General features: G+C 38.0%; 1 protein-coding gene across 1 annotated transcript in view; it reads right to left on the reverse strand.

Annotated features, from left to right (window-relative positions):
- PFDN1 (prefoldin subunit 1) overlaps positions 1 to 16,574 on the reverse strand; it is a 77,665-nt gene extending 61,091 nt beyond the window's left edge. The window contains exons 1-2 of the mRNA XM_058541847.1: positions 16,497 to 16,574; positions 13,341 to 13,507 (exon numbers count right to left, since the gene is read on the reverse strand). Coding sequence (XP_058397830.1) covers positions 13,341 to 13,507; positions 16,497 to 16,529 — 200 coding nt within the window. The 5' untranslated portion in view covers positions 16,530 to 16,574. The remainder of the gene's footprint in view (positions 1 to 13,340; positions 13,508 to 16,496) is intronic.
- Positions 16,575 to 16,963: the final 389 nt, after the last annotated feature.

The raw sequence follows: 16,963 nt of genomic DNA on the forward strand, positions 1-16,963 counted from the left end.
TGTATCTTAGTCCTACACTAGCCATGTTCCCCTCATCAACTACCATATTCATAAACCTCTCCTTCCTTTTCTCTTCCAGTGCCCATATTGCAAGCACTATGCAAGGCTCTCAGCTAAGCTATCTCTACCCAAAGTCCCTACAAGAACTCACTTATTTTCAAGGTTTCAACTTGGCTAATGACCCTCAAAATAATATCAACCCCTATCACCTGCACTATGTCTGCATCATCTAACAGTCATTTCTACTTGTAAGTTCCATATCTCCTCAAATTCAACACGTCCCAAATTAAACTCATTTTATCTACCCATACCAGTATTCCCTATACGCAGTTTCCCCATCTCAACTTCAGCTTCTATCAGTGATATTACCACTTGCCCACTCACTTAAATCCCAAACCTGCAGGTATCCTCCTTGTCCTCTATAGTCCCAATGTATCACTAAGACTCATCACTTTCTTTCATACTGACCCTCTTTCTCTCCATTCCACTTCTGCCACCTAAATTTATGCCCTTATTGCTACACTCCTGAATTACTTCAAGAGCTTCCTCCTTGTACTCCCTGATTAAACTCTTCCCTAATTCATCCTAAACATATTACAGTTTTCATGTAGATAGCCCTCAGTTGTTGGTCACTACAACGACTGTTATTGATGATTTCAGCGGATACTATTGGTTGGCGGCCCAATACATGTTCCCCTTTCTTTGTTGATGGACCTTTCCAAGTGACTCAGGGAAATGAATCCTGGGGTCAATCTTGATTGGTCTTATGCAATCATGGCAGTCCCATCCCCCAAGATTTAAGTCCAAGCATGTCATGAAATGTGAGAGGTGGCCCTTTAGAAGACTTCTGGAAAAGATTTCTTTGCTCCTACAAAGGTGACACAGAAAACATGGTACTTTCTTACTCTGGATGTTGTCACGTCTAAATGAAATCCTTGAAACTCCAGCAGCCAACCTGAAGATGAAGCTGGCAAGCACAGGGAGGAGGGCAGAGGTAAGAGTACTGAAATAAGTGGAACTGAAGCCTAACATACAGTCCTTGAGGAGGCCCAATACACATAACATGGACAAATCTCGGAAGCATCATGCTTAATGAAAAAAGCCACACAAAGGAGTACATATTATAATAATACTATTTACATATTCCATATGAAGTTCTAGGCAAAATTAATGATAGAAATCAGATTATCAGCTGTCTAGAGCAGGATTTGGAAGGGGAGTGACTTGGAAGAAGCACAAAGGAACTTTTTAGGGTAATGAAAAAGCTCTATATCATGACTGGAATGGTGGTTACATTTGTGAAAATTCATCCAACTGAACTCTTAAAATGAGTGCATTTTACCGTATATAAATTATACCTCAATAAAGCTGATTTAAGAAAAACAGATAGGGCCGGCCCCATGGCTTAGTGGTTAACTGCGCACGCTCCGCTGCTGGCAGCCCGGGTTTGGATCCTGGGCGCGCACCGACACACCGCTTCTCCGGCCATGCTGATGCCGTGTCCCACATGCAGCAACTACAAGGATGTGCAGCTATGACATACAACTATCTACTGGGGCTTAGGGGGAAAAATAAATAAATAAATAAAATTAAAAAAAAAAAAAAGAAAAACAGATAATTAGTACTACAGTATGCCAGATGGTTATAAGTGCCATGGAGCAATATAAAGCCAAAAAAGGAGAGTACAAGAGGCAAGTAGGTGAGGGTAGAAGTATGTGTATAATTTTAAATATGGTGGTCATGAAAGGCCTCAATGCCTTTTCAGTGAAGACCTGAAGGAAGAGAAGGTGTAAGCCATGTAGACATCTGGAAGAAGGCAGCTTCAGGCACAGAGACCAGCAACTGCAAAAGCCCTTGTCTTTTTCACCGATAAAATGGAAAACCAACTGAAGATTTTGACTAGAGTCATCTGACTTACGTTTTAAAAGGATCACTCTGGCTGTTCAGTTGAGAACAGCTATAAAGTGGTAATGATGGAAGCAGGGAGCTCCGTCAAGAGACAACTGCAATATCCAATAGTACCTTAGACCAGGGTAGTGGTAAGTAGAAATGTTCAGATTCTGACCAAACTTTAAAGATAGAGCCTCTGCTAATGGATTGAATGTAAGATTGAAAGGGAAGAGTCAAAGATGTCACCGAGATTTGGAAGAAGTGGAAGGACAGAAAACTCATTTACCAAAGGAAGGAAGACTGAAGGAGGAACTGGTTTATTTGTAAAGAGTGAGAATTTTATTTTGGTCAAGTTAATCTTGAGATGCCTATCAAGGCATCAAATGGAAATGTAAAGTAAGCAGGTGGATACCAAGTTTGGAGTTTAGGAAGGGGTCTAGGTTAAAGATAAAAATCTAGGATTGTCAGTATATAAAAAGTCATGTAAAGAGATAAGCCTTAATGAGATCACTACGAGACTGAGTATCAAGAAGAGAAAAAAAACCAAAGGCGAGGGGCCGGCCCGGTGGTGCAAGCGGTTAAGTGCGCGCGCTCCGCTGCGGCGGCCCGGGGTTCGCTGGTTCGGATCCCGGGCGCGCACCGACGCACTGCTTGGTAAGCCATGCTGTGGCGGCCTCCCATATACAGTGGAGGAAGATGGGCACAGATGTTAGCCCAGGGCCGTCTTCCTCAGCAAAAAAAGAGGAGGATTGGCGGGTGTTAGCTCAGGGCTGATCTCCTCACAAAAAAAAAAAAAAAAAAAAAAAAAAAACCAAAGGCGAGCCCAAGGTCAATCGAATACTTGGAAATGGGAAAGAAAAGGAAACAGTAAAGAAGACTGAGAAGGAATGGCCAGTGAAATAGGTGGAAAACCAAGAGGAAGTATCCCGGAAGCAAAAGGAAGAAAGTGCTTCAAGAAAGAAAGAAAGATCAACTGGATAAATGCTACTGATAAGTTAAATAAGATGAGGACTGAGAATTCAAAGGAATAATCAGAGAATCATGGTCTCTTCAGGAACCCAATCCCACATAAACACTCCTCTAGATAAGGAGTTCTAGATAAGTAACTCACCCACTGCTAGGTTCAATTTGTACGAATTAAAAATCACTGTGTATTTTTAAATCAAACTATTACTCCTGAAATGGAAGCAGTAGTGTGTTAATCTATTTTAAACATGATGCTTATTTTTGGTCACTATTTGGTATTCTAAGCATTCTGGTAAATAATCACCTCAGATGTTTACCACTTTTACTCTGGCCTCATCAAACTCCAAACATTTCCACATCTAAGAATCAAGCTATGCTACAACTTTTTCCAAGATGTGATCTTTATTTTACTAGTAAGTTAAAATATAACATTGGATAAAATATAACCACTGGATAGTAAAAATTACTATCCAATGAGTACTAAAGGACACAAACAGAACAGAAGACTCCTGGTACAAAAGCAGAAAGTCACAAAGAAATATAAATATATTTTGGCACAAATGCAAAAGACTCAGTCAGACACACACATACAGGATGCATATTGTGGTCCAAATCTTTTAACCTGAGCCAAACAATGTAAAAGGCTCAGCTTAGGGCAGTCATGTTCTTATCTATTTAGAGGTACATTTTTAATACTGGGCTCCTGCTGCTGTGCAAATTTTGATACAAGAATACTTTAAGTCCTCTTCAAAGCCAAAGGAATAGCGTTTTCCAAGTAATCTGGTCCATTTCAAGGTAACTGATCTTCCTCAGAACAAAAGTTGGTAATGAGAGCTCCTGGCCAAGGCAGTGAGATAACACCCTCCCAGACATGTCCATTCAAATTTAAATTCTAAAAATAAATTGAGCATACATTCTTCGCAAAACTAGAGGCACTAATGGTGCATACAACACACTGCCATCCTAATTATTCCATCTGGGCAAAGGATATTTGCAGTCCACATAAGAAACAAAAGAATACTAATAAGTCATTACCAAGTGTGTGTTCATAGATATGGACTGCCTGTCACCCTTTTTTTGAGCTCATTTTTGGATGTTTCATTAAGCAGATTATGTTCCCTGACATGAACATTTCAGTCCTCTCTCAAACAGATTAGATAGCAAGTTGTTCCTAAATCTGCCACTATGAGATAAGTGGCAGCTAAAATCAGAAAATTCTTGGTACAGCTTAAAATTGATTGTTTTTCATTTCAGAGAAATTCAGCCAGAGTTAAGTCAGTTACAGCACACAATTCCCCAATGACAAAGTAACAAAGTTCAAAATTACTGCTACCTTTATTTTTATTTATATAGGAACAACAAGGTAACGATAATTTTCACGCTTCCCTCAGTTAACTACACTGACTCTTGCTCATCACAAATTGGAATACACTGTAGTATCCTCTTGTGTTGTTGAATAATTGCTACTTTCATGCAACAAAAGCAGATTTTGTTTAATCCTCTGTCGGTGGGAAAAAAAAAAAGGTCAGGACTTTTGATGTAAGGAAATACAGAAGCAAAGTCCTCCAAGTAATGAAATTAATCAATTACATTTACATTTTTTTAAACAAGTTCGAGCCTAAAATAAGTAAGCCTACCACAAGGACACATTAAATAAAAATTTTATTTTAGCTTGTTAGTATATCCAAAGATAAGAATAACAGACTTCTTTTTCCTTTTTTTCAATAGACTTCTAATTAGCACAACATTTTCAAAATTAATTTCCTGTGTTTCAGTCAGATTGTTTGGATTTTGGAGGACATGGGAGGGGAAGAAGGGAAAGAATTATTAAAAGTGCTCTTCTGCAGAAGAAACATAGCTATGTAATTCCTATGTAAATGTTTGTTAACTTCCCCTAGCATAAAAACAGTGATGTCATTCTACACAGCAGTACAGCAGAGTTATAATGAACACCAAGTTTTAAAATCACTAACAACTTAAGGAAATTAAGAATATTACTCAAAAATCTCCTCTCCCTAAAGTACCACATCTGTGGAAGACGACAGTGTGCCCAACTGAGGTTATATACATACTCAACATCAACAAAACTGAAGTCATTTTTCCCTGCACAACAGGAAAAGTTATTTTTTCCCTTAGAACTCTGAGCAATGAAAGCTTGACTTTAAATGGCTCTGTATAAAAACACAAGAAGGGTGTGTCATATTCTATTAGTAAAAGCAGCTCAATATCAAGAATTCCTCTTCCTTTAAAATCTAAAAAATTCCTTCTTACTTTTGAAAATTATTTTATCTTTGCTTCATTTTCTCTAAAATACAGAGTAGTACCTTTAAAGAGAGTATAAAAAGAGTTTATAAATTTGAATTTGCAATGTGGCTCTCACACAAAAAGTAATCTGCACATTATTTGTTTTCCTCCTACAGTAAGTACTAAATAAAATATCAAAACTTGATTCCAGTGAGAACAGCGATATAAAGTATTTTTACTATAATATCAACAATATTTACTACACCAAGATTTGTAGTTTATTTCCTAATCACTTAAGAATAAAATATAGTACAACCATTCCTTCAGCTTTAAAATTACCTCAAACTGACTGGAATATCAACTCTACAACTACATGAAACTGTAAAATGGTCGCAAAACTTGAGGCAGCATGACTATATCCCTCTCTATTAATATTTAACATAACTAAACTTAGAGAAACTGCAAATATTTCATCCTGGCTTTACTAAATGTCATGATTCAAAGTACAGGTCAACATCCAAACTAACAATTAAAATCACAACAAAACCAACATAACCTTTTAAACAAAGGGCAGTTCAACCAAGCTGTCATGAAGAGTTCACAGATTGCTACATCCTAATTAGTTGAAAAATTGCTCAACTATTTAGATTTTTTTTTAATTTGTTATCTAACAGGAATATACGTACTGTTTTCACTTTCTACCTGTGCCACATTTATCTTAAGTTTTACACTTCTGGATCTTTCAACCATTAGAGATCAACCACCAAATTACTTCAACAAGTAGAAATAGCAACACCGCTCCCAAACAGCAATTTCTGCATTGCTAGACACTTATCTAGTCGGTAGATTTATACCATTGTTCATTCTTAGTTCCTTAAATGTAAAAAATACCCACAGAAGGTGGCATACCTCTAAATTAGTTTAAATATGGTACAAAGTTATTTTTAGTTAGGTTCAGTTTTAAAAAGGCACTAATCATTCTTCTCAAAGGCTAATCTACTTAAGTTCCTTCCACATTAAAAAAACAAAAAGCTTAATTTGTCTCTTTTGGAAAGAAGAAATGCTATTTATGTAATGCTCAAGCAAAAGGCTATTAGAGTAATAGAATAAGAGATCTGACACCAAACCAGGATCAGGATCATACCTATCGTTAATAAAAATAAGTCTGACATTTATTCTAATGATGGTCCTTTCAAATACTAGCATGGCTAAATGTCACTTATGTGCACTTTCAAATCTAATTCTTATTTCTAAAGATTTTTATTTATTTATTTTTTCCCCCCAAAGCCCCAGTAGATAGTTGTATGTCACAGCTGCACATCCTTCTAGTTGCTGTATGTGGGACGCGGCCTCAGCATGGCCGGAGAAGCGGTGCGTCGGCGCGCCCCCGGGATCCGAACCCCGGGCCGCCAGCAGCGGAGCGCGCGCACCTAACCGCTAAGCCACGGACCTGGCCCTATAATTCTTATTTCTAAAAAATACTCTTGGGCCGGCAACTAGAAGGATGTGCAGCTGTGACATACAACTATCTACTGGGGCTTTGGGGGGAAAAAATAAATAAAAGTATTAAATAAATAAAAAATACTCTTATCTTCTACTACGCAAAGTAAAAAGGAAGAAAATTCCCATAAACCATTATAAACTGGTTCTTATTCATAAAAAAAAGATACAAGAGGGGCTGTCCCGGTGGTGTAGTGGTTAAGTTCACACACTCCGGGACCGGCCCCATGGCGTAGCAGTTAAGTGCACGCTCTCCGCTACTGGCGGCCTAAGTTCAGATCCCGGGCGCGCACCGATGCACCGCTTGTCCAGCCATGCTGAGGCAACATCCCACATACAGCAACTAGAAGGATGTCCAACTATGACATACAACTATCTACTGGGGCTTTGGGGAGAAAAAGGGAAAAAAAGGAGGAGGATTGGCAATAGATGTTAGCCAAGGGACGGTCTTCCTCAGCAAAAAGAGGATGATTGGCATGAATGTTACCTCAGGGCTGATCTTCCTCACAAAAAAAAAAAAAAAAAGAAGTTCTCACACTCCGCTTCAGCGGCCCAGGGTTCACAGGTTCGGATCCTGGGCGTGGACCTACACACCACTTATGAAGCCATGCTGTGGCAGGCATCCCACATATAAAGTAGAGGAAGATGGGCACAGATGTTATCCCAGGGCCAATCTTCCTCAGCTAAAAGAGGAGGATTGGCAATGGATGGTAGCTCAGGGCCAATCTTCACCAAAAAAAAAAAAAAAGATACAAGAAATATTCACGTAATATTTATTTGAGAGCTGTGTCTATTCCCTCCTCGCACGCCAGAAAGATGCAAAGACAAACACTTCCAACTATTCAGACAGATCATTCCACAGTTGTAACTTTCATCATAGCTCTCAAAGCAGCATAGTGAGGTCAGCTCACAAACAGCTTAAGTAGCAAAACGAGAAATTGGTGGTAGTAGTATCAGGCTACATAACAGCCTCTCCAAAGAATATGAAGTAAGAGAACTAAAATGTGCTGGCAACATGCCAAGAGACTGGAAGGAATACAGCTTTGAGCAATGACTACAAAGAGCTTATAGTATATAGCAATTTATCATCTTTTATCCTGTAGATTAACCAATAATAGCCATATATAAGAGGTATTTAACACTACCAAGTTTCTCCATACTTATGACTTGAAAAGCATCTAGGCTTGCAACGATTTGGTAAACACATACCCTAAAAAGAAAAATCGGACTTCCATCCTATGTGAAGATGAGGAAGGTAAAATACATAAAATTATACCGCTATTATTCTGCATAGAATAGCCTTTATTCTCCAAGGATTATATTGCCCTCAGCATAATTCTAAAGACTTAGGTTTTTCTATATTGTCAGTTGCGACTGAATATCTCTGCAACTGGTTGGCATTTAGAATTAGTCAACTTTCTCAACAGATTTAATTAAAAAATTAACCCTGTCAGATCAAAGGACATAATTTTGGTCAGAAACAATTCCTTGGACCTTAGTCAAAATATGTTCCTTTTATAATTTCATCTTTATTGAATTGTATATTAAAACAGAATAATAAAGTCTAATTCTTAAGTTTCTGACACGTTCTAAACATATTTTCTTTCTAAAGAACCAAAAGAAAATGCAGTTATTTTAGGCAAGAGAAATAATCATATTCAATTCAAATCCACACACATTTAACACCTATTTTGTGCCAGACATTATGCTGAGAACTAAGGAAACAAAGATAAATATGTACATGGTCTTACAGAGCTGACAATCTAGTTGGGGAAACTGATCCATTTAAAAATCAATCAATCTCTGCTCTAGTAGCTATCAGAACAAAAGCCCTGGTATTACCCACAAAAGTGTGAATAAGTCTGCCAGAGAGGATGGAAAAATCTTCAGAGAAGATGAGCTATGTCTTGAAGGATGAAAATTTCACAAGGGAAAGTGGGATATTGCAGACCAAGGACATGAGCAAAAGCAAGAAAGCACAAAAACATGGCATGTGTGAGGAAGCCCATGAGGCAGGGGGAGGGATAACAATTTCTGGTATATGTGCTACTACTCTTCTATCCTCACCCTATGACAGACATCACTAATCAATTAAAGCATGTTTAACTGTCACTATTTGCAGATGACATGATTTTATATATAGAAAACCCTAAAGAATCCACCAGAAAACTTTTAGAAGTAATAAACGAATATGGTAAAGTTGCAGGATACAAAATCAACATACAAAAATCAGTTGCATTTCTGTACACTAACAACGAAGTAGCAGAAAGAGAAATTAAGAATACCATCCCACTTACAATTGCAACAAAAAGAATAAAATACCTAGGAATAAACTTAACCAAAGAGGTGAAAGATCTATAGACCAAAAACTTTAAAACATTGCTGAAAGAAATTGAAGAAGACACAAAGAAATGGAAAGATATTCTGTGCCCTTGGAGTGGAAGAATTAACATAGTTAAGATGTCCATACTTCCTAAAGCAATCCATAGATTCAATGCAATCCCTATCAAAGTTCCAACAACATTTTTCACAGAAATAGAACAAAGAATCCTAAAATTTATATGGAACAACAAAAGACCCCGAATAGCTAAAGGAATCCTGAGAAAAAAGAACAAAGCTGGAGGTATCACACTCCCTGATTTCAAAATATACTGCAAAGCTATAGTAACCAAAACAGCATGGTACTGGCACAAAAACAGACACATAGATCAATGGAATAGAATCGAAAGCCCAGAAATAAACCCACACATCTATGGACAGCTAGTCTTTGACAAAGGAGCCAAGAACATACAATGGGGAAAAGAAAGTCTCTTCAACAAATGGTGTTGGGAAAACTGGATAGCCACGTGCAAAAAAAATGAAAGTAGACCCTTACCTTACACCATACACAAAAATTAACTCCAAATGGATTAAAGACTTGAATGTAAGACCTGAAACTGTGAAACTTCTAGAAGAAAACATAGGCAGTATGGTCTTCCACATCGGTCTTAGCAACATCTTTTCAAACACCACATCTGACCAAGCAAGAGAAGCAATAGAAAAAATAAACAAATGGGACTACATCAAACTAAAAAGCTTCTGCACAGCAAAGGAAACCATCAACAAAACGAAAAGACAACCTAACAATTGGGAGAAGATATTTGCAAACCATAATTCTGATAAGGGCTTAATCTCCAAAATATATAAAGAACTCATGCATCTCAACAACAAAAAAACTAACAACCCAATTAAAAAATGGGCAAAAGACCTGAACAGACATTTCTCCAAAGAAGATATACAGATGGCCAACAGACACATGAAAAGATGTTCAAAATCACTAACTATCAGGGAAATGCAAATCAAAACTACAATGAGATATCACCTCACGCCCGTTAGAATGGCTATAATTAACAAGACAGGAAACAACATGTGTTGGAGAGGATGTGGAGAGAAGGGGGCTCTCATACACTGCTGGTGGGAGTGCAAACTGGTGCAGCCACTATGGAAAACAGTATGGAGATTCCTCAAAAAACCAAGGATAGAACTACCATATGATCCAGCTATTCCACTATTGGGTATTTATCCAAAGAACTTGAAAACACCAATTTGTAAAGGTACATGCACCCCTGTGTTCACTGCAGCGTTATTCACAATAGCCAAGACTTGGAAGCAACCTAAGTGCCCACCAAGGGACGAATGGATAAAGAAGCTGTGGTATATACACACAATGGAATACTACTCAGCCATAAGAAACGATGAAATCCAGCCATTTGTGACAACATGGATGGACATTGAGGGTATAATGCAAAGTGAAATAAGTCAGAGGGAGAAGGTCAAATACCGTATGATTTCCTTCATTAAGTAGCAGATAATAACAACAATAAACAAACACACAGGGACAGAGATTGGATTGGTGGTTACCAGAGGGGAAGGGGGGAGGGAGGAGGGTGAAAGGGATAATTCGGTACATGTGTGTGGTGATGGGTTGTAATTAGTATTTTGGTGGTGAACATGATGTAATCTATGCAGAAATAGAAGTACAATGATGTACACCTGAAATTTTTACAATGTTATAAACCAACGTTACTGCAATAAACAAAAAATTTAAAAAAAAAAAAAAAAAAGCATGTTTAAAGCCCACATGAGACAAACTCCTTCTCAACAGATAACCCAAAACCAATGGAAGGAGGTAAATCCATGAGATGAAATTTACATGCTATCCTGAGACTGGGAGTAGAAAGTAGTGGTACTTGAGACTAGAAGGGTAAATTAAGGACAGATTATGAATAAACATGAATGCTAGGTTAACAAGCTTACATTTTACTGTAGGCAACAGAGGACAAACAATGGATTTTATGAAAAATATTGACATGATCAATTCTGTCAGATGTTTGAAGAATGCGTTTGGACAGACAGAATAAAGGCAGAAAGAACAGTTAAAATGCTATTGCAATAGTCTAGGCAAGATAAAATGAGGCCCGAATTGCTGTTATGGCAAAAATCTACTGCAGATTCTAACACAAAAATGGAGTGTTTAATAGGATTTTATAATTCATGGTTTTAAAACATCTGTTTGAGGGGCTGGCCCCGTGGCATAGTGGTTAAGTGCGTGCGCTCCGCTGCTGGTGGCCCGGGTCCAGATCCCAGGTGCGTACCAACGCACCGCTTTGTCAGGCCAAGTTGTGGTGGTGCCCCACATAAAGTGAAGGAAGATCGGCTGGATATTAGCTCAGGGCCAGTCTTCCTCAGCAAAAAGAGGAGACTTGGCATGGATGTTAGCTCAGGGCTGATCTTCCTCACAAAAAAATAAAAAATAAAACAACAGTTTGAGAACAATTAATATTCCAATTAGAATTCCCAAATAATACTCAAAAAGGAAAAGAAAAGCTAAATTAAGGTAAAGACTAGAATTAAAGAAGTGAATCACAATGATACTCAAGATTACTCGAGACTATAAGTTCAGAAATACATATTTCAGGTTTAGCATCAAGAAAAAGAACATCCTCATGACCACACTAATACTCAGCAAGTCTTTTCTTCCTGAGGACACTAATACTCTAGTCAAACAACAAACCCTATTCACCTTACACGCCCCTACAATGCAGGGTCAAATTCATACTCCCAGCGAGCTGCAGAAAGCACAAAAGTCAAATTTAAAACCAAAGTTTGAAACCAAAAAGGAGTCCCACTTTATCCAAACATTTAAAACTAGACCTTTCTTTTAAGAAACATAATTTATATGAAATAAATCTTCTGAAAATACTACTATTCTACCATTAACTAATTCATATCCCAGGCATTAAACTCCAAAATTCTTTGTGTGGAATAGAACCTATCTATAGCACTTTGGGCAGTATGCAAAAAAAGCAGTCTCCTATCACTTCTGTAGAATGTTTAATAAATGAAATTATTCTACTTAAAAATAAAAACTTCACTGTAGCTCAAAAGGCCAAAGATGTTCAAAGAGTTTTTCTATTTTGGAAAACGAGATTCTTTAGCTATTGCAGACAAAGGCTAACATATTGATGTAAAATCCAAGTGCAACATGTTAACAAGCATGCTAGAAAAGCTAGCATTACTGTTTTAAGACCTAAGGATATTCACATTAAAGACAAAATTACCCTGTAGTGAATGCCAACAATGCACTTCATACTACATAGACACATACTCAAGGATTCTACCTTGTTCTCATCTCAATTCTTCTGTCTCAGTAACAAACTCTCAAATTGGGATTCTCTTTCTCTTAAAACAAGCTAAAATGAAAAATATGAATTCCAGAGACAAAATGTACTTGTGGTATATTGTTTATTCTGAGAAAGCAAATCAGATCACAATCTATCTCTTTTCGAGAAAGATATGGATTAGCTAGTCATGAGCAGGGTCTACTTCTCATGATGTCATCCCAAAGCCATTACTAAATGTTACACATGTTATGCTTCCTTCAAATCAATCACAAAACAAGTCCTCCTAAGACTGAGGTCAAATTCCATTCTAACTAAAAGACCTCCAAACTTGAAGTAATGGTCCACTTACTAAGTAACATTCAAAGACCAAATTCCAGAATAACCCTCCTCCTGTACCTCCTCCACTTAAAAAAAAAAAAATCAGCCTTCCCCTTTTAGCTCATTGTAATGGAATGTGACCTGTAGTTAGGAGCTCTGCCATTCCTTATATACTGCTTAAAGAACATGAAGCAGATATAAGGATAATAATATATTTTTAAAAGAAAAAAAGTGAAGTGTAGGTGGTTAATCATTAACAATTAGAACAAACAAAAGGTAAATTGGTTTACTAGATTTCTCATGTAAGACAGAATGAGCATATTTATATAACAATTGAATCTTTATTTTTATTTTATAACACTAGTCAGACATCTAAAAGATTTATGATTTGTATGACTCATAATAAATTAGGTAGGGAAGGGAGGTTAAAACTACAACTACTTAAATCTTCACACACAAAATTACTATAAACATCTTTTCATGACAAATCATATTTTTAATCATTGAAGTTACACACTTAACTACCTAATCATAAAGAGAAGAACAGGGAAATATTTAAGAAATGTACTTCAAAGTCTAAAATTATACACATCTATCTGGGGTTCAGGTTCCCATTTTTAAAAAAAGAAGGTATTTGACTAGATGATCTTTAAAGCTACTATGATACTTTACCCCAAGTTTAAAATGAACAAATTCTTTGATTTAATTCAGACAATACCTCTCCCAAGATAATCCCCTTAAGGATATATTTTTACTTACATTCTTCCTACACCTTCATACATGTTAGTCTCATCTACCAAAGTCATAATCTCTGTATCTGTAAGATGTGCATGCTTTTTCGTTCTGTTTAGCTGTTCAATCTGTATATCTGCAAGCTTCACCTTCTGTTGAGTGTCAATAACTTTGGCTTGAAGTTCTGTGAAAGCCTAATAAAAACAAGTCCTTGATTTAGTACGTAAAACATTTTACAGGAAACATTTAAGTCAAATTCAAATATATTAAAATAAAGCATGCAGGGGAGGGCCCCGTGGCTTAGCGGTTAAGTGCGCGCGCTCCGCTACTGGCAGCCAGGGTTTGGATCCCGGTTGCGCACCAACGCACCGCTTGTCTGGCCATGCTGAGGCGGCGTCCCACATACAGCAACTAGAAGGATGTGCAACTATGACATACAACTATCTACTGGGGCTTTGGGGGAACAAAGGAGGAAGATTGGCAATAGATGTTAGCTCAGAGCCAGTCTTCCTCAGCAAAAAGAGGAGGATTGGCATGGATGTTAGCTCAAGGCTGATCTTCCTCACAAAAACATAAATAAATAAAAAAATAAAGCATGCTAACTAGAGACAAAGCTGTGAAATTTACCAAAGCAAACACCAACAAAAGTCAATATAATTGTAAAGGATCAAGCCACTATGCTAAATACTGAATTTACCCTGTCCTCAGAAGAAGCAATCTATTTGAAGAAGCAGAACAAATGCACATTAAATAATAACCATATCAAGTAGCAGGTACCCAAGGAATAATAAAAGCAATAAATGCAACAGTCAGAGGATGAAACCCAGAGACTGAAAACAAGAATCATAAGTGTAACAACTTGCTACATTTGCATTATACAACTAGGTTTCATAGCACTTTCCCACATTTGTTTGAAATATTAACATTGGAATATTAATATGAGAGCACTGAGGGATATAATAAAAAAATCTCATTTACTCTTCTCAATGATGTTACGAGTCAGGGATGGCAGTTTCATCATCATAGTTTACAAATTAAGTAACTAAATGTGTTAAAGAGGTATAAATGGCTTGCACAGGCTTAATAACTATTAGGTGGAAAGGCAGCTACAGTACTTAAATTCATTTCTTCTGACCCCTAGTTCAGAAATCTTTCTATTCTACTGTCTACAGTAATATTCAGAATATGAATATTTTTAAGAGAAAGAAAAAAAAAGAGAAAAAAATTTCAAAGCATTGGTAGACTTTATCATGATCTTCACATGCACATACCAAGCCAAATTTGACCCTTGTGTACACTTAACTCAAAGATAAACACAGATCTTGGATATTTTTGTTGAAGTGCCTGGAATAACTTTCACCTGCTGTCAAATTTATGCCTTACTAATAACATTAGTGACTGCAATACATGGCAAAGTCTACTACTTATGTTTTATTCTGACTTTGGTCTCACCTAATAGTAAAGTTTAAAAAGATTTATTTGAGGAGAGAGGAGGTACCTGAAATTTCCTATTAGTCTCCACCCCCTCCAAAAAGAGACCTTATAAAGATATTAGAAGATAAAACCTTTAAACAACAAGTTTCCTTTTTTTTTTTTTTTTTTTGGTGAGGAAGATTGTCCCTGAGCTAATATCTGTGCCAATCTTCCTCTATTTCGTATGTGGGACGCCACCACAGCATGGCCTGATGAGTGGTGTGTAGGTTTGCCAGGGATACAAACCCATGAACCGGGGGCCGTGGTCCACTGAAGCAGAGAGTGCCTAAACTTAACCACTATGTCACTGGGCCAGCCCCACAAGTTTCTCTTATGGTTAATTTAATTGGTTGTCAAAACTATCCAATTTAAGTCTGTAATCATTTTCTTAGTATGCATTTTGTCCACAGGTTTCTTAGCATCAAATCCAAATAATACTGGGAGGCAAGTCCATTCACAGCTGTACTCTATTAGCTCTTTCACTAAACCCTGACTTAAATTTGAATTTTTAACAGAAAAAAAAAAGTTAAACTTTTAGAATGCTTCAAGCATTCTTAAAATGAATTTTGTTTTGCATGTAAAATTATAGGTATTACCTGATTGTTCTGTACATAGTTTGCTAAGGAAGCTAGTATATTGTTAAAGCTGAGATACTACTGCATTAGAGACCACCAGGTAAGGGCTAAATTTACAAGTTTCCAAACAGGAATGACAAAAAGCAAGACACACACACATACGTACAAACGGCTTCATTTATTAGGAGCAAGAGCTATGCAAAGGTTGACCAGAAGGCAGTCTTTAGTAAAATCTGCTTTTCTGAAAAACCTAAACTAATGGTCAAAGGTGTGAAGTAAAGCAGAGAATGCTGGATTCTACTCTCAGCCTGTGCCTGAATTTTTTCTGGTACTCAGTTTCCTCTTCTAGAAAAGTATAGGTTTAAAGTAGATGAAGTCTAGCATCCTTTCCAATCCCTGTGTCCCAGCGTCCCCAAAAAAGGATATCGTTTTGGGTTGGCAGTGGTGTTAAAATCCTGACAACTCGCAGATGGCAAAAACGTTTTTAAGTAACAACACGTTAATAAGCAATTGTTTGAAGAGAGAAACCCAATTCCTTCAGACATCGATTTTATTTGGAAAACTTTACTGGACTTGTTTCTGTAGTTTACAAGTTCTTCAAAAAAAGGGGGAAGGGGGTGGAAGACAAAGCCCTCAGATGAACATTGCTATGAGAATATCTGACGCGGAAATGTATGTATATACTACGACCTTTCAAGATGGAATCAAATAAGTGGACTAAAAAACACAAGGTTGGAACAGGGAGTTTTTCAAAGCAGATGGGGATGCAGAATTACAGATGCCTCGGCTCGTCCGAAAGGGCTCCAATTTGAAACGCTCACTTCAGGCCTTACGATGCAACTGATGGCTCTGAGCGCAACGAAACGGCTCTGGAGCTCGGAACGAGGGGACAGGCCAGCCAACGGCCCGCCTGACTTAACCAGACCAAGCCCAACCGGCTCTTATCCAGCTAGAGACGCTCGCCCACCACTCCAGCCTAAGGAGACCCGGTCCCGCCTTAGGACTCTGGGAAATCATTCCCCAATTCCCTGAGGCCTCTTTCCTTCCGCAGGACTCGAGCCTCACTCGATATTCTTGTTCACACTCCCCTTAGCTTCCAAAGAGAAGCCACTGCCTGCTCAATACCCTCCTTTACCTTCTTCAACTCCAGATCCACGGGGGCAGCCATCTTGGTTCACTCTCTGCGCCTGCGCGGTGGGAGAAGGCCAGAAAGAGGAAGCGGGAAGGGCGCGCCTTGGCGGTTTGATAGTCCTCTTTCCTTCTGCGCCTGCGCATGAGTTGGGCTAATTGAGTTTCCTCCTGGCTCTGGGGCTAGCATCCCTTGAAACTTGGGGATTCCGATTCAGAGTCTGTTTTCCCCACGTGAGCGATCAGACCTGGCTTGCTTCGCCACATCCTTCCAGACAGAGCACAATGCGCAGATTTCGCGTATGGTTTTAAGCATTTTGACAAATAGCTTAGTTTGTGCTGCTAAATTGGGATGTATGTGGATCCGGCCAAAACCTCTTCAGTCATTCGGTCCTTCAAGCTAGTTCCTGTGTTGTCAGGAAGAGGAAGAATCAGCCTGAGCCTCAAGCATGCCAATATGAAGACCAGAAGGCT

The sequence above is a fragment of the Diceros bicornis genome, chromosome 1 (assembly GCF_020826845.1).
Source record: "Diceros bicornis minor isolate mBicDic1 chromosome 1, mDicBic1.mat.cur, whole genome shotgun sequence".
Lineage (NCBI taxonomy): Eukaryota > Metazoa > Chordata > Mammalia > Perissodactyla > Rhinocerotidae > Diceros > Diceros bicornis.